The 18,537-nt window shown below is 39.7% G+C and overlaps 1 protein-coding gene across 1 annotated transcript in view; it reads right to left on the bottom strand.

Annotated features, from left to right (window-relative positions):
• Positions 1 to 11,536: 11,536 nt before the first annotated feature.
• The window catches only part of PIK3CA (phosphatidylinositol-4,5-bisphosphate 3-kinase catalytic subunit alpha), a 48,790-nt gene continuing 41,789 nt past the window's right edge, over positions 11,537 to 18,537 (bottom strand). Inside the window, exons 20-22 of the mRNA XM_060767479.2 lie at positions 18,190 to 18,307; positions 17,542 to 17,693; positions 11,537 to 14,457 (exon numbers count right to left, since the gene is read on the bottom strand). Coding sequence (XP_060623462.1) covers positions 14,187 to 14,457; positions 17,542 to 17,693; positions 18,190 to 18,307 — 541 coding nt within the window. The 3' untranslated portion in view covers positions 11,537 to 14,186. The remainder of the gene's footprint in view (positions 14,458 to 17,541; positions 17,694 to 18,189; positions 18,308 to 18,537) is intronic.

Below are 18,537 nucleotides of genomic sequence, written 5' to 3'. Positions count from 1 at the left end.
ACAGACGTCACGTGCAACTCCTGGAACGATTGCATCCGCGTTTCCTCTTTAAAATTCTGCAAATCTCTTGGGAAGACAAGTGGACAAAAGGCAGTGTGCTGGAAGAAGCAAAGACCACCAGCATTGAAGCGATGGTCCTCCGCCATCAACTCTGCTGGACCGGCCATGTTGTCCGGATGTCCGACTACCATCTCCCAAAGCAGTTGCTCTATTCCGAACTCAAGAACGAAAAACGGAATGTTAGAGGACAGGAAAAGAGATTTAATGATGGGCTCAAAGCCAACCTTAAAAACTCTGGCATAGACACAGAACTGGGAAGCCCTGGCCCTTGAGCGCTCCAGCTGGAGGTCAGGTGTTCTGCAGAATTTGAAGAGGCATGAATGGAGGGTGAAAGAGAGAAATGTGCCAAGAGGAAGGCGCGTCAAGCCAACCCCGACCAAGACCGCCTTCCACCTGGAAACCAATGCCCTCACTGCGGGAGAACATGCAGATCAAGAATTGGGCTCCACAGTCACCTACGTACCCCACCTCCAGTACACTGATCTTGGAAGACAATCTTACTCGGACAATGAAGGATCGCCTAGGTAAGTAAGTAAGAAGAGACTTGGGACAAGAAACGTGGCTCACCTACAGAGAAATATTGAAAAAACAGAATGGAAATCCTATATATTGGCTATGGTAGTCCACGCTCTGGTTACATCCTGAACAGACTACTGCAACACGCTCTCGTGGGGCCGCCTTTGAAGACTGTTCAGAAGTTTGTTTATTCATTCAGTTGCTTCAGACTCTTCGAGACCCCATGGACCAGCCCACGCCAGAGCTCCCTGTCGACCGTCACCACTCCCAGCTCCTTCAGTGTCAAGCCAGTCACTTCAAGGATACCATCCATCCATCTTGCCCTTGGTCGGCCCCTCTTCCTTTTTCCTTCCTTTTTCTTCTCTAAGCTTTCCTGTCTTCTCATGATGTGGCCAAAGTACTTCATCTTTGCCTCTAATATCCTTCCCTCCAATGAGCAGTCTGGCTTTATTTCCTGAAGTATGGGCTGGTTGGATCTTCTTGCGGTCCCTCAAAATTTTCCTCCTTACAAATGGTCTAATGAGTGGCAGCAAGATTGCTCACTGAAGCGAGGTACAGGGAGCGTACAACCCCCGTTGTATCAGCTCCACTGGCTGCCAATCCGCTACCTGGCTTTAGCCTATACAGCCCTAAATGGTTTTGGCTCAGCTTATCTGTCCGAATGTATCTCCCTTTATGAACCACTGTGGAGTTTAAGATCATCTGGGGAGGCCCTGCTCTCAGTCCTGCCTCTCTCGTAGGCGCAATTGGCGAAGATGAGACAGGGCCTTCTCAGTGGTGGCCCCTCGACTGTGGAACTCCCCCCAGCGATGTTAGATCAGCCCCCTCTCTTCTGACCTTCCACAAGAGTGAAAATGTGGCTTTGTAACCAAGCCTTTAAAGAACTTACACAATTAGATAAGAATATCTCTTAATTCCCATACAGACAAATAAGTGAATACTACAATAATGACAAGAAAATAAGATTTTTGAAGGACACTTTCTGGGACAAAACACATAAGAAGCTAATAACTAAAATATAAAAAAAAATTATGAGAATGGTCGACAGAAACAGAACAAGTGAAAGACTGCATGATTAAAAAGGCAGCAAATATTAGGCATACAGTTACATCGGAAGACTGGGAAAAATATGGAACCAAAAATTAAAATTTACTTACTCTTAGGATTTAAAGGAAAATTGGTATAATATGATGTATCAGTGGTACATAACACCACAAAAAATAGCGAAATGCTACCCATGTTTACAACAAGTTAAACATGAGACAACAATGTCATGCAGCTAAAAAAATCATTTCAAAAAATAAATAGACACTAGACTGTGGGAGTCTAGTGTCTAGATCCAGGAAAGTCGTGCTATCCCCCTCTATTCTGCTTTGGTCAGTTCTGGGCACTGCGATTTAAGGGAGATGCTGACAAGCTGGAATGTGTCCAGAGGAAGGCGACTAAAATGATCAACGGTCTGGAGAATAAGCTTCATGAGGAGCTGCTTAAAGAGCTGCTGAAGGGAAGGCTGAGAGGAGACATGATGAGGGCTATGTTTCAAGTTATGATGGGAACTTGGGCCTCCAGGTGGAGGCCCATCTATCATTTCAAGGAATACAATAGCAGCCACCCATGTTGTTATGAATAACTTTTCAATAACTTTAAAGCATAGGTTCTTTTTATTGCAATTTTACTGTATGAGAAAGTGTATCAGAATGACATTGGCCATACAGATGTACAGATTCCATACAATTACATTGAATCCACAAACAACCTACAGTTACATTGGCTAACAAAGGGGAATTACATTTTTACTCAGCATTCACACCACACACATACACATTCAATCCTCCTTATGCATACTTCACCATTCTTTTCCTCTCATCTCACGGAGAAAAATACCTCTTAGGCCAGATTTCCCCCCCCCCTGCAAATCTGCTGTTTTTCCAATACTTCCAAAATGCATTCTTTCCCCGAGAAAGAAGCAAGTGACCAGACTTCTGCTTTTAATTGCAGATCTGCCACTCCCAAATATACCACCTCTCTCTCCTTCCCATGGAGAAGAGCAGTGGATGGGCTAGACTTCTCCGATCTCCAACAAATTTGGAATTGTAATAAGGTATCTTATACAGCAATATTTCTTGCCGATGTTGTTCCAAAGTTGTAAATGATGTTTTCCCAGCCTGAAACATCCCGGCTCCCCAGTTCCTGGCAGATATTGATTCTCCTTAATTGGTGTAGGTAAACATAAGGAGCCTTGTGTTAACTTCCTTTTTAATGTAAGGAACTTTGTAAACATTTCCTTAACTTAACAAGCCATTGTCTCTGAAAATGTAAACATGTTGTTATTTACCCAAAGTTTAACAATCATTGTCACAGTTCCCACCAACAACTTGTAATTATCGTCCATGAATTCTTCACCTCCTTCTCAGTTTTCCGTGCTTCAATCTTAGAATGGCATCTTTATAAACTATATAGACCCCCAACCATACATCTTTCATACAATTCCATTCAAACCATACATCATATTTCATGACAATGTTAAGGGGATAGCTGTGACTTTCATAAGCTGAACCAAACTCAATGTGCATTGAATGAGTCGGGTCAAGGTGTATTGTGACACAAGGGAGGCCATAGGTGTAGGTAACAGGAAGCCAGTCATAGTCAGGAGGATCTGGGGAAATCAACCGGGGGGAGGAAGGCGCCTCAAGGGAATGGATCTGGAGGGAGGAATCGAAGAGGAGGCAGACGCTGAGGAAAACATCACAGAGCTCAATGGAACGCTTGAGGTGCTCATCACAGAGATGGATGAAACTGAGTCGGATACGACTGTAGAGAGATCCCAGGAAGAGATTGCAGTGCTTGATGAAGCTGCTCAACCACACATCGAAGACAACATTGGGAGGGATTACGACTTTGCCATGGATGTAGCTGGAGGAGCCAGGCCAAAGATCAAGGAGCAGCCCCAAGGAAGGCACGAAGAATTGATTGAGCCACCTACCGAAAACCTGATTGAAAACACAGAGCATGTTGGGGCAGACCAGGAAGTGCTCAGGAGTTGGTCAAGAGGAACTCACAAAAAGATCTTGAGGCAGGTTGGGAGATCTTGGGGAGATGTTGCAGAGAATGCCGGGAAAGTCCATGGAAAGCTGGCAGGGCAGAACAGCCAAGATCAAGAAGCAGGGCTCAAGCTAGTCAGGGACTTGTTGGGGGTTGTCACCAGATCTGACCTTCCCCTTGAAGAAAAGCTGGAGCTGGAGTTTGTGACCCTTCAGTTCATGATGGGAGGCAATGTCCACTTGCTTGGGGAGCTCCAAAGCCAAGCGGTGGTGGAGGACTTCCGCCAGGAAGTGTTTGCAAAATTCCCCATTCCAGCTTTCCATGTGACTAGCTCAGTGATCTGCTGTGATCAAGCAGAAAGCCAAAGGCCTGAAAGGAACCTCTCCAATGAAAATGGCTGCTCCAGGCAACAAGAAAGGATCTATTCCCAGCTCATCTTTTTCCTGTGCAGAGCTCCTTTCCTAAAGTCCTGGGACCAACTGGACCGACTGGCAGAAATGCTACACAAGCTGAAGAACTGCATCTACTATAATCCAGTGGCATTGGTTGGGGTCATCGTGCAGGTGGATCCAGATCCGGGTCTGGACGCAGAACAGGAAGCTCGGGCACGCCGTTGGCTAAGGTGTTTGCTAGATGGATTCTTCTGTTCAGATTTATTGTTAGATCAGGATGGGACAGAGCCAGAGGTTCAGGTTCAGGTAGCTGTCTATCAGTCAGGCCAACCAGAGAGAGCGTTAGAAGTCAAGAGGGCAGCATGCCAGGCAATACGAGCAGCCCTAAAGTTCTGAAAAGGCACCACTGATGGCCACTCTGATCGTATCAGGTAAGCTTAAAGGCCTAGAGCAATATTAATACATAATGTACCATATATATACTAATGTATAAGTCCAGAAATTTTAGGCAAAGATCCCAAACATCTGGGGTGACTGGTCCATGAGTCAGTATAAATACTGAACCTTGACTCTTATAAAAAAGGAACCATCCCTTTCTCTGAGTAGAATCGTAAAAAGGCAAAAGCATAGTCTATTCTGGGAGAACCTAAAAGAACTGCCAATCCCCTCTATTCTCTCCACCAGTTCACCGCTTCTGCCCTTTTTCAATGCCGGGGAGGTGGTGGTGGGCCCAAGGCAGTAGTGGTGCATTCCCTTCTCCATAAAATGACGCTTAACCTGTCCATGGGTTATATCAAAATCCGCCCTTGAATGATGAGCGACATCAATTTATACATGAATATATTCATTCATTTCCAAGCTTTAATCCCTAACTCTCAGAAGATTAACCATAATGGAAATGGCTTTTAGTAGCAATAGTCCAACATAGTTTGGGAATCCATGGTTAGGAATCCCGGGACTCTAGATATGAGAATGCAGAAACCAGACAAGAGTCATAGAAATGTAGAAACATACATGGCTGGAAAAAAAGGAGTGTAATTTCTCCTGATTTCAGTTTGTATTACTAAGTGTACCTTGCTTCAGGTCCAACCTATCTTTGAGACCACATCTCTTTTAGCAAACTGGCGCAGGCTCTGAGATTGACAGGAGAGGCCCTTATTTATTTATTTGCTTTATTTCTATACCGCATTTTTCAGCCCTTAACAGGCGACTCAATGAGGTCCTACCACAGTCTCAAGCGCAGCTGGTGGGGACGAGAAGGCCTTCTCTGTGGTGGCTCCATAGCTCTGGAATATCCTTCAAAAAGAGATTAGATTAGTCCCCACCCTTCAGTCCTTCCGTTTCAACCTGAAAACATGGATGTTCAGACACGCCTTTGACCTTGAGTAGGCTGAATGGGCCCATATGAAGCTGACACTTGGCACCTTCTGAATTGACTGCAGTTAATTTTATCTACTGTTGTTTTAAAACCATATTATTTTGATTTTATTCTAGATGTGTTGACAGGGGTTGTTGTTATAACCTTACGTGACTTATTTTATACTTTCGTACTGTTTTTACCTGTTGTATGTTATATGTGCACCCTGGAGTGCCTTGTTGTTGTTCATTCGTTTCTGACTCTTCGTGACCTCCTGGACCAGCCCACGCCAGAGCTTCCTGTTGGCCGTCACCATCCCCAGCCAAGTCCCTTTGGGGAGATGGTGGTGGGATATAAATAAAAATTGTTGTTGTTGCTGCGGTTTCACACCTGATTTTCACACAATGAAAGCCAAGGGGCTGTGTATCTTTTGTCCTGCCCTACACACACAAGCAGCAGTAATATTAAAATAATGCACATTATTTTATTAAATTGTGTATTAAATTGTGTATTAAATTGTAATGTAAACATGTAGGCTCTCAAATTTTGATATTTTGAATTCCAAATCCCAGTAATCCTTAGCACTAGCCTGGGAAATCTGGGAGCTGAACTTCCAGACACAGGGAATATATTTTGACTAAGGGGTGATCGCAACATACAATGCTCAGCAGTAAATACTCAATGCATAGCTGGTTTAGTCTTTTTTAACATAAAAAGGAAAAAAGTAATCCAGGAATCCTTTGATGCAATTGTGTTTGATAAAGAAAAATTAGGAAATATTCTATTCTTCCTATTTTCAAAGGTGCAACTGAATTCCTTGTCATATTTGTACAGTAAGAAATTAGCACTTGATTAAATACCAAGAGTTAACTAAAATAACTGGTTGTCTGGAGCCAAAATCTAGCTGCAGCTTGTACTACAGGCATAATTCAGTTTATAAAATCAATGTATTGATAGGCAGGTGAACGCATGCAATTCATTGATGGCTGAGAGGATAGAACAGTATTCTGTACTTTGTGCCAAAGGCAGAAATAACATGAAAAGAATAGGGATAAATGTCTTCAGAAGAAAGAACAACAGGTCAACATGTTACTGCATTTTTATTAACAATGTGCATTTATAAAATGAGACAACGATTTGTCTTGTGGTTTTAGAGAAATCAACAAAAACATTCCTTAAGCCATTCTAGACTTTAACAAAGCTTCTTAAAATACATTCATGAGTAGCTTTTTCTTTCTCCAGCCAACACTTTTATTATGACTTATTTTTTGTGATGAGATATATAGATAGCTTTTAAAGACATGCTGAAGGTAGCTAGAGAGGCAAAGATGATCCATTCTTCCATTTTCTCTGTGTTGCTGTTCACACATGCTCAGTGAGGAATACTGGAGTCAGCCACTGTTTACTTTGCTCTTTGGAGAAATACACATATGGGCATACTCCTGGAATAGGTATACCTGGTATCTTACTCCTATGCATCTATTTAAGATTCCTAGGAAATAAAGATATTAGTACTGGTAGCTTGGATGTACAAACTATATATAATGGAATAATTTTAAGGTAGTACAATTTTGAGAGGGGAAGAGTAAAAACAAATAAGAGCTGCACTTAGATGCAAATATTATTAGGACACAAGAAAGGGAAATTAATACCACATTAGGGGTTATTCTGGGATTTATTAATGGCAGATGAAATATTAACATCCAACAAATGGGGAAATAATATTAAAAGCTTGTTGTTGTTGTTCATACGTTCAGTCGTCTCCGACTCTTCGTGACCTCATGGACCAGCCTACGCCAGAGCTCCCTGTCAGCCGTTACCACCCCCAGCTCCCTCAAGGTCAGTCCAGTCACTTCAAGGATGCCATCCATCCATCTTGCCCTTGGTCGGCCCCTCTTCCTTTTGCCTTCCACTTTCCCCAGCATAATTGTCTTCTCTAGGCTTTCCTGTCTCCTCATGATGTGGCCAAAGTACTTCAACTTTGTCTCTAGTATCTTTCCCTCCAGTGAGCAGTCGGGCTTTATTTCCTGGAGGATGGACTGGTTGGATCTTCTCGCAGTCCAAGGCACTCTCAGCACTTTCCTCCAACACCACAGTTCAAAAGCATCGATCTTCCTTCGCTCAGCCTTCCCTAAGGTCCAGCTCTCACATCCGTAGGTTACTACAGGGAATACCATGGCTTTGACTAGGCGGATCTTTGTTGCCAGTCTGATGTCTCTACTCTTCACTATTTTATCGAGACTGGACATTGCTCTCCTCCCAAGAAGTAAGCGTCTTCTGATTTCCTGGCCACAGTCTGCATCTGCAGTAATCTTTGCACCTAGAAATACAAAGTCTGTCACGGCCTCCACATTTTCTCCCTCTATTTTCCAGTTGTCAATCATTCTTGTTGCCATAATCTTGGTTTTTTTGACATTTAGCTGCTAAAAGCTAAAAGCTAAAAGCTAGTTACTGGAAATATGAGAAATAATGAAAAAACTAGCAAACAAATAAGAACAGCAATTAAAATGGAGAAGGAAATTTGTTTCAATAATTAGAATTTGAGTCAGAAATGCATTTAGGATATTAGTAAATGTGGAACATCTAGTGACTTTATCCTAATTGTTAAATTGTCTCAAGATAAAATCTTACAAAATGTTATTGGACTTATAAAACTTACAGAAATGGCATTTGTATGTTAATCTGTAATTAAGGAATAGTTTTCATGCTCTGAACTTTTAATTTTATTAGTAAAAAGTCTGCTTTAAATATTCTTATTATAATGTTTTTGTCTTTTTTCTCCTTTTCAAACAGCTCATCAGCAACACACAAGTTCTTGCTCGTCACTGGAACATCATTTAAAATTCAGATTATTCCCTCCAGTCTTTCTGTGTCTGTATTTCAATTTTCACATTCTTTACATCCAACATATAACTGCCAACTTATTTGGTGGTTCGAGGGTGCTCAAAAATGTAAGCTGTGTAGCGACTAAGTCATTTAAAAGAGTAACTGGCATTTTACATTTAAACACAACGGATAACCCTAAATCAAGGTACATGTGATGTAGGCCATCCTGGATGAGGCAATGAAGAACTGCAGTTGGATCTTCTGACTCTTAAATTTACTTGTTGGGAAAAAATCTGTTATGTTGCTTTGGATTTCCTATTTCAGACTGGCACTGTGACTCTAGGATGGAGACCAGTGTTCTCATTTTTGATGATACACCTCAGTCTAATATTGGCCTCAGACAGACACTCAATCATCGTACTTCATGAAACAAGGGACTCAAAACCCGACTTGGTTTAACTTTGAGACACTGACTTTTGTGCATTCCTTGACCAACCAAAACCTTCTTTCTTTTTCTTCTGTATTTTCCATCAATCGGGTTGGCATTCTGATACATGCAGATGGTTGAGTGGGACCCAAGAATCCTGTACCCCTTCCATTGCTAAGAGAAGCCACAGAAAGGGAAAGCTTAGTTACAAGGGACTATTATTTATTATTATTATATTTACATATACCCCACTTTCTCTCTCCTGCAGGAGACTCAAAGCAGCTAACTATGCTGGCAAGTACATTTGTAGGCATGGATACACTGCTCCATGGATATTTATTTATTTACCTTATTTATACCCTGCCTTTCTCAACTCCGTAGGAGACTCAAGGCAGCTTATATACCAATGTATTGAAAAACTACAGGATACATTCCCATAGTTTTTCAATACATTGGTATATAAGGAATATACTTGTATTTGAACAATGGGAAGAATAGATGTTCTGACACACTCAATCTCTATCAGTTCCCTGAAAATAAGCAAATGATAAAACAGGTTATTAAATCTAGCAAAGTATGAGCAATAGGTATCAATACTTTTCTCTTTGAAACTGTCTACATATTAACATTGTATGGCTTCCTATTCTGGAATTATCCAAAAGAGCATAACCAACAAATTCACAATTTTACTTTGAAGACAACAGAACCCATCTCCCCATGGAAGCCTGCAATGTATAAAGCAAGTAATTTTGACACATTTTTTAAAGGTGATGTTTTATCTAAAACTGGAAGTTTTGAAAATACATTAAAAGCCGTACAGTCCCATCCAATGACAATGTCTTTTAGATCATGTTTAAAAGACCTTACAAGTGTTTTCCTTGTATGTTTTCCCTCTATTTAGGGGCAGGAAGGAAACCCAGTCCTGATCTATAGCTTGTATGGGAGAAAAAGACAAAGTTCAAAACACTGAACATGTGCGAAATAAGATGAAAGTATGTTAGCAAACATTTACTGGACACTTGTAAAACAGATTTACACGAAAGTAATCAAATACAAATTGAAAGGGCAATCCTGTCCCAACACATCCATCTACGTTTTATTCGTCACTATACAGTACATGGGTTTTGCCCCTTTTCAGGGAATCCCAAACGCAATGGATTGGATGTTGCTAAAATGCAATAAATTTACTTTACCACCATTCATATTCAGAGCACAAATGCAATATACTATATTCCAAATTTATCAAGAAGAGTGACAAAAGATTTATCAGCAAAGTGAGACTCCTGGACCAAATTCAGAACCTTGAAAGATACCAACTATTTCAGCTGCCAATTCAGAAAAAGTGAGACCAAAGTGGTTTGTATGGCGAGAAAACCTGGTAGCAAGTCACTCTAACACTTTGATAACAAATGCCATGTCAGGAAAAAAACTAAATAATCAAGGTACAGCAAAGACTACTGTTAAGGGATAAATATGCAATTCTTAAACTATCTCTGCAGTGCAGTTACTGACTGAAATATTGTGTCATCTTGAGTTGACTCATTGAAATGATAGGCACAAAGAAGTGAATTTTGGACATGAAATGTAAAGAAAAAAACCCCATGTTGACTTTATAGTTATTACACTGATTATCTTTAACTTCTGAACCATTATACCTATCTGTGGTAACTCAGAATAACTGAAGAAGTGTCAGGTTTTAGCAGGAGCAGCTTCATATTTTTGTTATGGAGTTGGAAGGAACTGCAAGGGTTATCTAATCCAATTTGCTGCCATTCAGAATTGCAGGAATGCACAACTAGAACATCCCCCAAAATGTATATTTTTCATAATATGTATGCTGCATACTTTTTAAGAACCTGTATTTGATAGCAACACATATCTAAGAACTGAATTGTTATTTTTCCAACAAGCTGTGATTTTGAGTCTTCAGGATACACTGCATATTTTTCAGCTTGATATTCATTCACAGACAAAAACCAGGTGGACACTGTTCATAAAATCATAGTTTTTTTGTGAGAATACACATTTTCTCACTGAGCTTTTAAGTGAATTTGTAAAACTGGAACAGCGCGCATAATATTTTATAAATAATGGCACCACCGATCCCGGTTATATTTACAGTAGTTCAAGATGGATTGTGATGAAGAAGGGCTGCAGTTCCCTAGCAAAACATGTTTTGCCTATAGAAGCCCCTGGTTCTGTCCCTGGCAGCTCCAGACACGGCTTGGAGGATGTTTTGCTCGTCAGTGTAGACAGTGCAAAGCTTAATAGACTAAAAGAGTTAGTATAAAGCAATATCCTATGTTTTATAAAATACTGTACCATGGTTCTTATAAAAAAGACTTTGGAAAATCTTGTTATTAGAGCAGAATTTTAAAAAGCTATAAAATTTTGCTAAGTACAACCTGACAGTTAAGTATGTATATGAGGACTTTAAAAAATACCAACAAGAAATTACAATGTTGAAGTCCAGAGAACAAATGTAGACATCCCAACGGGAACATCAGATCAATACACCATTAATCACAACTCTAACATGCCTTATTACAAATGGCTTTTGAAAAACTCTTCAGGTTCAAACACAGTTTTCCATATGACACAGTAAGGAGTTTTTCTAAAATAAAAGCCTAAATAAGAGCTTGTCTTTTGTTTTCCAGACACATATATGCCTAAACTTCAAGTTAGTCAATATTGACAGTCCCTCTTACGATTTTCACCCACTCTGGACTCAAGCACCTGTAAACCATCATGGCATTATCTGCACTTATATCAGTGTCTTCTCACCATAACTAGCTATGTTTCAGTCATGTTGCTAGAGCAGCCAATTCTGTATTTATGAAAAGAAATTCAATCTTGCAATAATGGATTGCACACTCAAAAGTTTAACTTGCTCAAAAAACATAACCTTTCAGCCACTTACAGTCTATACAAATTTATTTGCAATGTTTATATTCTAATATCCAACATCAGCACATTATATTCCAACTGGTATTGCACTCTGAGTAATACCTAGATTTGAGGATAGAAGAAAAAGCAAGTGCATTCAATTATCCAAATCTCTAAAAACATTTTCAAATCCTATGAGTCAAGTGAGACAACAACATCAAAGTGGGAGGAATCGCACCTTGTGCATCCAGGGTCCAAAATATTTGGTGCTATAATTGTGTAGGTATTTTTTTGTGAAACAAATTGTACTAGCGGTTTTGCTAGTTTTTACCAGCTTTATCAGTTTCAGATTGTTATACAGAGATATACATTTATATATGTACACGCGCACACACACACCCCACCCCATTTATAAAACATTGGTTGGTAAGCCCTGCATGCTAGAGATTACCATGTATTTTGCAGTACAAGGACTATTTAGTGAGCAGGCTGAAAAGATACCTTGTTTGTCAAAAATCGTGACTAAGATATCACTTTCTAACTGTTTTAAGGAAAAGGACTGAGACAGTGATGGGCTGCAAAGTTAGGAATTAACAAAAAACGCACAATATAATTAAAAAAATATTGCCTGAGACTGTTTGGAAAAAGATCTAAAGCAGAGGTTCTCAACCTGTGGATCCCCAGGTGTTTCGGCCAGCAACTCCCTGAAATCCCAGCCAGCTTTCCAGCTGTTAGGATTTCTGGGAGTTGAAGGCCATAACATCTGGGGACCCACAGGTTGAGAGTAGGGGGATATTTTTTGGAGCACGAAGAAATGTGAATATTGAATGATGGATAAAAGTGTTGAGAAGCACTGATCTAAAGAGTCTCACATTACCAAAAATTGCCATAATAATGGAAGTACTAGTTAAAATTTATCTTCTTGCTTGGTTTTCCACAGCCAGCTCTTCCTATGCAAGCAACTGTCAGTAGGAGTAAAGCTCTTCTGACAAGCAGCTTTCATTTGTGCCATGACTAGGTCAAAAAATAAAGGTTCTGCTTCTCACCTTTTTTTACTTCCCAATATATGTAAGTCTTTCTTCTGAATGTGTTAAGCAAGAGAACCGAAAGCCATTTTGCTTTTTGTAGGATGACAATACCCCCAAATGTTCTTCCTTGATATACCACACATCAAGTCTGAAATTTTTGATTTGCTTTGATTTCCAGTGACCTGCTGTCAAATCCATTTTGCTTTCTTTTACGATCTGAATTTCTGCAAATGTTTGAGGCTTAACTTAGAATCACTGCCAGAGTTTGAAAACCTTGATTATAAACTATACTTCCCCAAGCATTCGTTGTGCGGATTGTAGCTGAAAACGTCTTAAGGGTTCAAGCTTGGGGAAAGCTATTTTAATCAACAGAGCTGGATAAACTGATTGTAAAACAAGTTTATTTGGAAGCAAGTCTCACTGAATTCAACAGAACACCCTACTAGGAAAGTGAATGGGGACAACAGGCAATAGCCGGCTCTTATTGGGCTATTCCAGGAGCAGGTATTTGCCCTACTTTCACCAAGCAGCACCCTAAACATGTGAAGTGGGGCACACCTAGGTTGCTCTGTCCAATACCATTTAAAAGCCCCTAAATTTGCATCTGCCAAAACTACCAGCAAATCCTATGATGTAGGGAAAATACTCAATGCAGGGCCTGTGGGGTAGCTGTATCCACAATGGCTCTAGAATTCTGCCTCAATACACATGGACATCATCCCTTGGGCCAGCACAGGGACTTTAAAACCTGACCCTACAGGTCACTACAACAACAACTTTAGTGGCTTATGCAATCAGGTTGTCAGACAGAAAAGTGGTCTGCAGAATTAAAATGACAGAAAAATTGACAAATCAATGTAAAGAAATATTATATATTAATAGTTTCTGTTATATAAATAACCTTATAAAAATAATCTTTAATTCTAACAACTCACCTCTTTATTTTAGGCTCTGGAAAGCATGCATGAAAAATGTTTTGAGGTTTAGGTTAGAAAAAATAAAATGTAAGGTGTTGCACTAAACCCAATCCTCCCCATTAGCCAGACTTTTGAGCTGGAGGGGAGGTACTTTTGTAACCCTACTAATACTGTCCAGCAGAATCTTAAGATCTATTCCTAAGGACTAGGTGGTCAGTCAAAACTAAATGGCCAGTCAAAAACTAAGACTGCTACTCTTAAATCCACTAATTATATCTGACATTCCAAAGGCACCATCTCCTATATTTTACTGAGCAGAGTTCGTGGGAGATGAAAACTCGATCTAGAGCAACAGACTATGTTGCTGAACCTTCCTTTGTTTCAATTGTTCGCATTGACATTCATCACATTTTCACCAGGCTAAGTGAACCACGTGAAAGACTGGCTTTAATGCTGGCACAGATTCTCTAATTAAACAAACCAAGAGAAACAAATCTTCAAAGTTCCTGGACTTAAGGCATAAAATGACTGTACACATAAGAAAGTTAAATTTTGAAATGCGCATTTAGTGTTTCAAAACCTGGTTTATAATGTTGAGTTTTTACTCTTCTGCAAGTTCAAATGATGTTCTTGGTTTGTGCAATTCTTGCACAGCGAATTCCTTACTGCCCAATAGTCAGAAATGCAGTGGAACAGCCACAAAATGGGCTGTTAGAAATGGTCTTTCCTTTAGTCTCAGTTCAAAGCATGTTGTTTGATTGTGTGGAAGATCCAGTCCATTTTTGTTGTCCATCCACCATGATGAGCATCATTCATCTGTTTCATGAAATACTCAAGTGCTTCCTGTTCTGTTTTGTCTAAAGCAAGAGTTTTGCGAATATATGCAATGTCATCAAAAGACTGCAGTTCTGGCATCCCCGATCCAAGCATCATGGAGAAGAGGTTTATGAAAAGATTGGCGTGCTGCCGGATTGCTAGATATGCCTTGTAGCACATTTCTTGAAATCTTGAAAAGGAGAAAAACAGAGTAAGGTTTCTTTCCCTTCAAGTCGTCATATCACAGTTACAATAAATAAATAAATACTGGGAATCAATGCAATGAAATAATGAACACCTAAGAATAGATGCTAGGATAGGTATGGGCAAACTTTGGCCCTCCAGGTGTTTTGGATGACAACTCCCTCAATTCCTAACAGCCTACCAAAATACCTGGAGGGTCAAAGTTTGCCCATACCTGTGCTAGACAAACCTTTTTTATTTAAGAAGGTCACAATGCTATTTAAATATATTGTTGAAGGCTTTCATGGCTGGAATCACTGGGTTGCTTTGAGTTTTTTGGGCTTTATGGCTATATTCCAGAAGCATTCTCTCCTGACGTTTCACTTGCATCTATGGTAGGCAGCCACAGAGGTTGTGAGGTCTGTTGGAAACTAGGAAAATGGGGTTTATATATGTGCAGAAAGCCCAGGGTGTGAGAAACACTCTTGTCTGTTTGAGGTAGGCGTGAATGTTTCAAATGGCTGCATTTATTTATTTATTTATTTCACGTATTTGTATCTTGTCTTTATCACCCCCAGAGGGGGACCCAAGCCAGCTTCACTACAATTCAATACCAGCAACAGTAATAAATGATAAAAGCAATTAAAACAATTTGTTATTGCTTTAAAATTACTAAAACATTGTTTAAATCATGTAGGTTTGAAATCATAGTCCAAGTCAGTCCATTGTCATTCACACAAATTGGGTCTCATTCTAAATTGCTGCCTCTACTGTTCGAAAACTTGGTCCCATAGCCAGGTTTTGAGTTTCATTCTAAAGGATAAGAGTGAGGGGGCCAATCTAATGTTACTGAGTTCCACAGGCAATTGGCATTTAATGGCCCGACATTTTCAAGTTCTCACTTCTTACTGCCTGGAGCAATCCTTTGTTGGGAGGTGATTAACCGGCCCTGATTGTTTCTTGTCTGGAATTCCCTTGTTTCTGAGTGTTGTTATTTATTTACTATTATGATTTTAGAGTTTTTTATATACTAGTTGCCAGATTTCATTCATTTTCATGGTTTCTTCCTTTCTGTTGAAATTATCCACATTGAAGCATTCACGCCTACCTCAAACAGACAAGAGTTCTTTCTCCTGCTCTAGATATTCTACACATATATAAACCCCATTTTCCTAGTATCCAACCGACCTCACAACCTCTGATGATGCTTGCCATAGATTCAGGCAAAACGCCAGTAGAGAATACTTCTGGAACATGGCCATACAGCCTGAAAAACTCACAGATATCTTTGTTATGTAGCAGTAAAGGAATTTTTTTTTCATGCAGGAAGAAAATGATGCGCATAATGCTTTCTGCTGTATAGCCATATTGTCGGTTTGTATAAAAATCTCACTAAAATATGCATACATTCCTGGTGATTCAGCACACAGAGTCTTTCAAACTGCACATGAGAATCTATTCATCTATGCGTACCAGTCATTCCTACAATCAGCAAGACATAGTGCTCATACTTATTCTAGGGTACGCCTTCTTCAGTCTAGGGTGTTTCCTGTGTGCCAATAGTTAAAGAGCTAAATATGATTTTCCATATTAAGGACTTAAAGCAATGTAAACATCTACCTTACTCACTACCAGTTAAAGCAGAGGCATTCCTGATCCTTGAATCCAGACAAAACAGGTACTCCTAGTCAGTCATAAGGCTGAACATGATACAGGGTCAGCCTTACGACTAGATGGGGTTACACTCCCCCAGAAGAAATAGGTTCACAGCTTGGAAGTTCTCCTGGATTAATCACTGAGCCTGGAACCCCAGGTCTCAGTGATAAACATGGAAACATTTGCACAATTAAAACGTGTGCCCCAGCAGTCAGGTTGCTCACTGGAATGGAGTAAAGGGAGCATATAACCCCCCTGTTACAGCAGCTCCAATGGCTGCCAGTCTGCTACCGAGCACAATTCAAAGTGCTGGCTTTAGCCTATAAAACCCTAAATGGTTCCTGTCCAGCTTACTTGTTCAAACATATCTCCCTTTATTAACTAGTTTGAGCGTTCAGATCTTTTGGGGAGGCTCTGCTCTCAGTCTCACCACCTTTGCAGGTGCAATTAGTGGGGATGAGAGACAGGGCCTTCTCGGTGGTGGCCCCTCAGCTTTGGAACTCCCTCCCCAGTGAGATTAGATCAGCCTCCTCCCTCCTGGTATTTAGGAAACAAGTCAAAACTTGGCTGTCTAAGCAGGCTTTCAGCAAGTGATAAAATGCAGTTTCACATTTCATCACGACACAGATAGAAATGAAGCAGTCGAATTATGATGATGGGATTGGTGCAATGCTCTGCTAGATTTATGATTTTAAAAAAATATGTTCAGTGGCTTAATTTGTATTTATATGTCTACTGATTTTAGTTGAACTATGTTTTGTATTATTTGTCTTATGTATAATGTGGAATTAAATTTTGCCAAGATGTAAGCCCCTCTGAGTCCCCCTTGGGGTCAGATAGAGTGGGATAGAAATGAAGTAAATAAATAAGTAAGTACTGTATTGTACAAGAGATGGGCCTTCCAGAGAGGTGGAAGTATTTATCATGCACATTTATCCTAACAATAATATCTAAACATTATAGTGCAAATTATCCAATGTTTTGTGCCCTCAAGACTAGGACCACCTGAACACCAATACAGAGTGTTTTAAATGTAGGTTAGAATAAACAAAGGCTTAGTGTTGAGAGGGAGCAGGAGAGTTAATGCACGTTTTCCCTTCTAAACCTTCATGATCCATGAAACATTTAATACTGAACATTTCTGGAAAAAGAAATGTCTATTCACAGGAAAACAAATTTTCCTTTTCTTTCCTTGACATTTTCAATATCTATTAAAATATACCATAATCGAAAAGAATAAGCAACTCTGTCATGTTATTTAGATTTATATGTGCAAAGATCTTATTGAATGAAATTTAGTGCAAGCCACATACGATTTTCCCTGCCAAAAATATTTCCTCTGTCCCCAATATCCCAATGCAATAAAATAAAACTAAAGCTCTACCTTTAATTAATTTGCTTATCACAATTCACATTTAGTTACAAAATAGCTCACCTCTCAAATTCCCTCGTTTTAGTACATTCTTGGGCTCCTTTACTAATCACTATCAAGAAATCTTGTGTTAAGACAAATGGTACACGCTCTCGTTTGTAGCCAAACTTCTTCTTTTTGTGATCCAAGAAGTGTCCAAAATCGATATGAAACAGCTTTGGAGAAAATACATTTTATGGTTATTACTATCTTGGAAAAAGAAAAAAAAATGCCACTTAAAGGTCTCCTCTGATTTTTCAGATGAAATGTCAATACACAGCATAATTAATTATGCACATACGACATCCATTTTAGGGAGCCCTGGGAGTTTTTAGGAGCTTGTTCAGGGTCTCTCAGCAAACAAATTAGTAATGAGAGGAAGCTTACCGGAAGCACAGTTTCCCCATCTCTACACATTTTCCACAGTCTCAAAGGAATATTGGGTGCACTCTCAATTCTTATGGGTTGATGGTAACTATGCTAAGAAGCTCTGATTGTTTCCAGTGTGGATATATTTGCCCTAGTTAGATGACTCTCCACAAAGTACAATGAGCCTAGGGAAGGTACTCAGAGGTTCTCCAGCAAACAAGTAGATGTGGAAAGTGCTTCTTAAAATGAAAAGTGTGAAAACCATTGAATTGCGGAAATACAAAGAAAGACTTATTATTTTACCTGCCCATCATCTTTCACCATAATATTGCTATTGTGGCGATCTCCAATTCCCAATATGAAAGTAGCTACACAATAGCCAGCACAAGAGCGTGTAAACAAATCAATAGCAGGATCATACCTATCAGAAATGGAGAACATGCCTATCAGAAACATAGCTATCAACACTGTTAATATCACATGCTTCATTGTTTTCCATTAAAAAAAGATTGATACAATATGGTTGAATACTATAAGCATGACAACACAGTATGAGCCACGGGACCAGTTTCATCTACCTGAATCCAACAAAATATGTCATTTCTAGGAATTGTCTAGGTTCTCCAAGCAATTCTATGGGATGCTTCCACT

Source organism: Anolis sagrei, chromosome 3, assembly GCF_037176765.1.
Source record: "Anolis sagrei isolate rAnoSag1 chromosome 3, rAnoSag1.mat, whole genome shotgun sequence".
Lineage (NCBI taxonomy): Eukaryota > Metazoa > Chordata > Lepidosauria > Squamata > Dactyloidae > Anolis > Anolis sagrei.
Note: the sequence above shows the minus strand (reverse complement) of the source record. Positions and strands in the feature narration are given on the sequence as shown.